This window comes from Artibeus jamaicensis, unplaced genomic scaffold (genome assembly GCF_021234435.1).
Source record: "Artibeus jamaicensis isolate MK-2021 breed Jamaican fruit bat unplaced genomic scaffold, CSHL_Jam_final contig_558, whole genome shotgun sequence".
Lineage (NCBI taxonomy): Eukaryota > Metazoa > Chordata > Mammalia > Chiroptera > Phyllostomidae > Artibeus > Artibeus jamaicensis.
In genome coordinates this window covers 7,142,893-7,150,194 of record NW_026521886.1, presented here as the reverse complement: position 1 = coordinate 7,150,194, position 7,302 = coordinate 7,142,893, and the positions used below count along the sequence as shown (strand labels likewise).

At 51.6% G+C, this 7,302-nt stretch overlaps 1 protein-coding gene across 1 annotated transcript in view; it reads right to left on the bottom strand.

The window, feature by feature from the left end:
- Positions 1-1,340: 1,340 nt before the first annotated feature.
- The window catches only part of ALDH1L1 (aldehyde dehydrogenase 1 family member L1), a gene marked incomplete at its 3' end in the record, with an annotated part of 110,404 nt that continues 104,442 nt past the window's right edge, over positions 1,341-7,302 (bottom strand). The window contains 3 exon segments of the mRNA XM_053670282.1: positions 1,341-1,429; positions 3,089-3,194; positions 6,603-6,673. Coding sequence (XP_053526257.1) covers positions 1,341-1,429; positions 3,089-3,194; positions 6,603-6,673 — 266 coding nt within the window.

The window sequence follows — 7,302 nt, the reverse complement described above, 5'->3', positions numbered from 1 at the left end:
TCATATTGTGACCTTTGATAACCTCACTCTCCCTAGGAAGCCTATCAAAGCTTTCTAGATGATGATTATCTGTTTTCCTTAGAATGTACCCATAAATATTTTTGACTAGTAGCAGTCATAATGGCATGACAACCACAATAGATATCAAAGTGGTAATAGACAGTACCAATTAAAACAATCATCCATCACAAGACCATTGGAGGTGGTCTTGTCCTTTGTGTTGTCAGTCTTTAGCACCTCAGTCATACTATTAAACAATTACAGTAGCGGGTCTATTCAGGAGAATAGTCTGCACAGGTTGCTGGGTCATCTCTTCCCACTCTGATCTATCTTCCCATTAGTAAATTCTGTTATATTCTATGGAGTGGCCCACTTCACCTTTCTTGCTATGGTGGCCATTATACCTTTGCCCCACATCAGATGCATATGTTGAAGCCCTGAGCCCTAGTCACCTGTGACATTTAGAGACCAGGTTTTTTAAAGAGGTAATTAAGGTCAAAAAGGTAATTAAAAGAGTTATTATCCCTAGTCAATCTGACTGGTGTCCTTATAAGAAGAGCAGTTGGACAGACACACACACACACACACACACACACACACACACACACACACACACACACACACACGAAAGGTCCTGTGAAGGCACAGAGAAGATGGCCATCCGAAAACCAGAGAGAAGCCTCAGAAGGAACCAACCCTGCTCATGCTTCAGTCTTGGACTTAGAGCCTCCAGAACTGTCAGAAATAAAGTGTGTTGTTTAAGCCCCCAGTCTGCGGTACCTTGTTACAACAGCCCAAACAAGCTTATACCATCTACATGTTATTCTATCTATTAAGGTAGACACCAAGGTGCAGGCACCGAGACATCCAGCTCTCCCATGTCTCAGCAGAGACCCAAGGATTACCTGGTCTGGCTGTGGGGGCAGTGATGCCCAGGCGTCACAGACTCCAATAGGCCTTCCTTGGGGATGCAGGCTGGCCAGGAAGATCCCAGGCCTGGAGAGACTGGCTGTGGGGCCCTGGTATGCAGAACCCAGGCATTTGCTGCCCTGTCTGTTCCCCATCTGTGGGAATGCTTGGAACCTGACTTGCCCCTTACCCTGTGACCTTCTCACTTCACCCCAAGCTCACCACCTACACCCCTGCCCCAAAATGTGTGAATTCCTATTCACCCCTCAGATTTCCCTTTCAAATGAGGCTTCAGAGTGACCTCTCCCTATCCCACTGGCTCTGCACTGGGTTTGCTGCCTGCCAGGGCACATCATGTAGCAAGTACTTGTTCTGACTAAGTACATCTCCAGCTCCTGGAGCCCTGGCTCCCCCCACTTATAGCCCCTTACCAGATCCTGGGAGGATGTTGACCACACCCTTGGGAATTGCCCGCCTTCAAGGTCAGCTCTGCAAACTTCAAGGCTGTGAGTGGGGTCACCTAAGGAGGCAGGAAAAGACTGGGTCAGGAGGTATTGGGAAGAGGGGCTCTGTCATTCTCAGCAGCCCTAGGTAGCAATCAGGCACGGGCAGCTGTGGCAGGAAGACCCATGGTGGAAGACATGTTCATGCCTCACCATAGTGGGTATCAGCAACCCAGCCAGCTTGTCAGGGGACAGGGCCTGCTAACCTTAGGTACCTTTCTACCACCTTCTCCTGGTAGGGTTCCAGCCCCTCTTCCAGGCCTGGGCCCCTCCCTGCATGTGTCACTGTTTACACTGATCCTTCAGGGGGTACAGAGTCTGAGGACTGTGCAGTAGGCATCACTCTGCAGAAGGTTGCAGGGCACACGCCTCTCCCTGCCCCCTCAGAAAAACTAGCCTCCTTCTCTCACTGTGGTGCTGCCTTAGCAGCCCACCTGCTGGGCCCTGGCGGCACCTCAGCCCAGGGAGGGCGTGGTGTTTCAGGGTCCAGCTGAGATTCTGATGACCACTCCACTGCTGGAGATAGTGCCCTGCCTTTGACTAGCCAGAACTGATCCTCCTCTGCAGAAGAAGGGAATAAATTTCTGGTTGAGGTAACTGTCCTAGTCAAGGTAAGGTTGTGCTCCACCCACCACCAGGCCTCAGGCTGAGGGGCCAAATCTCTGGGGTGCTGGCCCTGGAGGAGGGTCTTTGTGTTTCCAAGGACAATGGGCAATGGCCCAGGTCTTCCAGGGACAACAGCTCCCCACATGAAAAGGGGAAGGTTAAGGGTCATCTCAGGGGGTTGTTTTGATGTTTAAATAAGCAAATGTATGTAAATTACTATTCTTGTGTTATATATGTTAAAATGTTCAAGGAGTGCCTAACTCTAGGCACTATACTACTATATAGCAGCTATCATTATTATTTGGCAGAGGTGCAAATTGCCCAAAGAAGCTGGGGCAGTGGGAGACCTCCTGGCTACACTGTTCAGAGTCACATGCCAGAGGATCTCACATCAGTTCCTAACTCCCCCCTGGAGGCAGGCAGGGAAGGAGCTGTTGTTGTCAATGTGCAGATGAAGAAGCAGAGGCTCATGGAGGAGGGGGGTGTTTTCACCCCTGGAGGACCTTGTCCATGCCCTCCTGGCCTGCATGAGTAGCCCCTGATGTCCCACCTCTATGTCTCCTCTCTGTAAGGGGTTGGGGTGGCAAGTGCCCAAATCCCACTGCTCACCCCATTTCCCACTCCAGAACTTTGGTCTCTGAGGCCAAATGGGAGATAATGTGTACCAGCTTTCCTAATAGACCACCGTGGGGTGTCTCAGAGCATGGGGCCAGGGCAAGGAACAGCAAGCAAGGCTTCTGCTCCCCAGAATCCAAAATTCCGGAGCTGTGGAGAAATCCCTGACTCTGCTCACCAGACAACTGCAAACAGCATAGTTACCCTGAAGCAGCCAACCCATGGTGAAAAGAACACAGAACCTGCTTATGGCTGGCACTGGCCCTGCTGCACACTGCTCTGCCACTGTGAGCGGGGCCCACAGCAGGCTGGCTGTCATCAGCAGTACCCTTTCTCCCCTTGAAAAGAAACCAAGGACCACTGTTGGTAAGGGGGCTCATGGGCCATCTGGCTCCTCCCTTACATGGTGCTTCCCCATAACACCTCTACAGCCCATGGGCCCTGCCTATACCCACCTGGGCAGGCTTGATCACCACTGTGTTCCCAGCAGCCAGGCAGGCAGCTGTCTTCCAGGAGAGCATCATCAGGGGATAGTTCCAGGGGATAATAATGCCACAGACCCTACCATACAAAAGAAGAAGGCCCCATCTCTCCACTCAGCTGGGGTACCCACAGTGGACCTACCAGCTGCCTCCTCACTCCCAGGCCTGCTATCTTCTCCAGAGCCAGACTTCTTGATATGGCACCAAAGGGTGCTGCTGATGGAAAGGTGGAGAGATGGGGAAAGTTTCCTAGATGAAGCAGTGTATCCAGTCTGACAGGAGCTCTTCTTTCCAGGGCTTGATGGCATGGGACACTGGGCAGTTTCTGATGGGAGCTATGAGACCAGTCTAGGGGTACAGCTAGGTAGGGTGTGGTACCAGGCAATGGGGTTGTGAAGCAGACAAGCATGGGTAAGAACCTGGCAGCTAGCAGGGACTGGGAGAGGGCTCTAGCTGACACAGCAGGCTGGGGGGATGTGTGATAGGGCTCAGGGTCACACAAGTAGTCTACAGGTGTGGGAGAGGGTTCTCCCATATGTGAGGTCAGGGATCAGGGTCCTATGAAGAAGAGAAACAGGTCATCCTGGAAGACCTGATAAGGTTTGCCTGCCTTGAATTAAGACATGGCACCCAGTGCTGCACCATCTCTCAGTAGTGGAGAAAGCCGCTGTCTGAGCAGTGTCTCCATGGAAGGGAGGCCACCCCACAGTCCTGGGGAACCTGCAGGTGATACACTGTGGTCCCAGCACACATTTGCCCCTGCCTTTCCCTTTGCTCTGCAGGAGTTAGTGCACACAAGAGCCCCACACTGACTATGAGACTGTATTCATCATCACCATCATCAACCATGACCACTACATCACCATCAGAGAACACTTCCAAAAAGGATGACTACTTCGTTGAACCCAGGCAGTGGGAGTGGGTGATGAGAAGCCACAGGGTGTGGGGGCTGGCAGAGTAAGAGCAAGGGGGGTGCTGAGCAGGCATAGAGGCTGGCTCGGGGCCCCCATGCCATCCTGTGAGTGATGGTGGCACACTGAGGGGTTAGAAGAGCCACTTTTGCACACCATATACACCCAGGAAACTCAAAGGGACAAGACAGGGAGAGGGACCAGAGTGAGTATTCCTGGGGAAGTGGTGAGGTCACCAGGGAAAGAGAGGGGCTGGGTTGTGGGGTTTTCAAAACAGAAAAAGATGTCAGAGAAATAAGTCCCACTGTCATGGGCTGAATTGTGCCCTCCAAAATTCACTATGCTGAAGTCCTAATTCCAGAGCCTCAGAATGTGACCTCATTTGGAAATAAGGCCGTGGCAAGTGTAATTAGTTAAGATCAGGCCTTACTGAAGTAGGGTGGACGCCTAACTCAATATGACTGCTGTCCTTGTGAAGAGCATGCTGTGTAAAAAGGCAGAAACACAAGAGGGAACTCCACGTGAACATGCAGAGTCAGACAACACCACAAGATTACCGGGGAATCACCAGAAGGTAGGGGAGAGGGCTGGAGCAGTTTCTCCCTCATGGACTGAGAGAAAAGAGCCAACCCTGACAAAGACACCTTGATCTGGCACTTCCACCCCCAAAGTGCTAACAAAACAGGTATGTGTTGTTTGAGCCTCCCAGTTCTTTGTTATGGTGACTCCAGTAAACCTCTACGTGTATCAATATAGAGGAAAGGCTGTGTCCCCTGGGACCGAGGTCTGCAGAGCAGGTACTTGCATGGGGTCAAGGCCAATGGGGGTGGAGGACACAAGGACAAGATGAATACATCCTTGGCTAAGCTACCATTAGAAGGCCTTTCCATTAGCCTCTGTGCCTCCTCTATTCCTGGTGACCTTTCTTAGTGGGACCCCTGGCTTTGCCCCCAGCGTTGAGGCTTCTACCTCCCAGCCACGGCCCTGCTGCACTCTGCTTCATTGGGCACTGCAATGGGGTGACTCCTGCCTGTCCCAGGGTTCTGTCTTAAGCCAGTGCATAGCTGAGGGTGGGGTGAAGTGGCTGTGGCCTTGCTCCCCCAGATCAGTGCCCCATGTTAGCCCACTCTGCACTGGCCACGGTAGCTGGTTGGTGCACACTGGCTGGAACTATTCCCTCCTCTGCCAGCAGACATTTTGAGAATGCCCTACGTGTGCCCTGGGGGTATAGCAGCCTCAGTTTGCATGATGTGTGTCATCCGGGAAAACAAAATACGATTGCAGGCTGCAGAGTAGGCTAATGTGGGGGCACTGGTCTGGGGGAAAAGGGGCTGCCGCACAAGTAACATCGAAATGACCGGGGACTAGAGGCTGGGGAAGGGGTTGGTGCAAATACACAGAGTAAGGGCATGGGTGTAGAGGATCCAGGGTCCATGAGGGAGGCCAACATGGCTGAGTGCCGTGAGGGGATAGACTCAAGGGGCACAAGGCCAAAGTCAGGAGTCTGATTTTGTTTTAGGTGCACTGGGAGCCAGTGGAGAACACTAAGATAAGCAGTGAGATGGACTCACAATGTTTTTAATGTTTTCTAAACATCAGAAAAAGCTGGCCCATTGTCTTTCTCAGCACCAGGTAGGCATTCTTCTCCTCTCCCCATGGCTTAAGCTGTTTGGCCTGGTCTGGGGAACCCCTGCCCTGGAGTCTGGGCTGCCTGCCTCCAGGCTCACCCCCTCCCTGTGGGCTAAAGGAGGGGTTTTCCTACATCCACAGCCCACTCTCCCTGGGCCATTGGGCCATCTAATGGTGAAACAAAGCCTCTTGTTGCTGGGTTCCAATCCTTCCCCTGTCCCTAGTTTTGCCTATGCTGACTGGACACTCTCCCTCTCTCTGTCTCTCTCTCTTTTTCCCACTGAGCACCTGTCTCTGCTCTGCCTCTTCTCCACCAGTTTTTCTGTTCCTTGAGGTTGTGTAAGAGTCTTTCATTTTTAAGCACATTGATTATTCTCTTTTTAGATAAAACTTTTTAAAGATTTTATTTATTGATTTTTTAGAGAGAGGAGAAAGGAGGGGAAAAGAGAGGGTAAGAAACATCAATAGGTTGCCTCTCACACATGTCCCCAACCAGGGACCTGGCCCACAACCTGGGCATGTTCCCTGACTGGAAATTGAACCGGTGACCCGGTGACCTTTCAGTTTGCAGGATGGCCCAACCCACTGAGCCACACCACTCAGGAAGCAGATAAGTTTGGGGAGTACTTTTCCCACTGTAATGCCAACTGATACAATCTTAGTGTGTGGATTACATAGGATTTATATTTATAAAGTAGTTAAAATAGTGCCTGGCACAGAACAGGTACTACGGAAGTAGAAGTTGTTTTTATCCTGAGAATGGGCATTTTCATCAGTTTTGATCATTGTTGTACTTCCAGCTCCTGAAAAGTCTGGCACATAGAGTTGACAAATAAGTAGATGTTCAATAAATACAAAAACAGAAGACGGTATCAGTGTCCCACACAGCGTGTTGCGTGAAGAGCATCAGCAGTGTGGCCACTCTCCCCCTCTGTTCCGTGACTCACCCAATTGGCTCCTTCCTGGTCAAGGTCAGGTTTCGGTTGGGTCTGGCCTGGTTGATGGGGATGGTGGAGCCCTGGAAAAAGCATGGAGGGTGTCAGTGGAGGGGGCTCCAGTTTGTCACACCTTCCCTCTGGGCAGCCAGACCAAACCTGGGGCCCAGGGAAGAGCAGGGTCTTCTCTATGTCCTGATGCCCCCACTACCCAGATGAGGAGGAGACCCAAACCTCCCAACTTATTATGTATAATGGGACATCTGAGTTCAGATACAGGTGGGGCAGACAGCCCACCTTTGTCATTGACTGAACCCAGCCCCGCTGAAACAGACGGGAGGCACAGAGCCCAGACCTGACAGAGGCACTGTGAGCTCTGCAGTCATGGGTCTCCCAGGGGAAGAGATGACCCATCACTGCCTGCAGCAGGCAAACTTCTGATAATAGCCTAGATGATGCCCTGATACCTGTGACCTGGGATACCACTAACTACCCCTTCTGGGATGATTAGGATGAGAAGATATGCAGGTGAGCCTAGCATAACAATAGGAGCCCCCACAAAAGCAGACAGTTTTCTCCAATTAGTGGCAGATAAGAGTCAGAGAGATTGGGGGAATGAAGGGCTTGGGTAAAGACCAGAGAGGGTTCTGCAGGAGCTGAGAGCAGCCCTGGTCGGCAATCAGCAAGGATCCAGGCCCTCAGTCCTGCCACG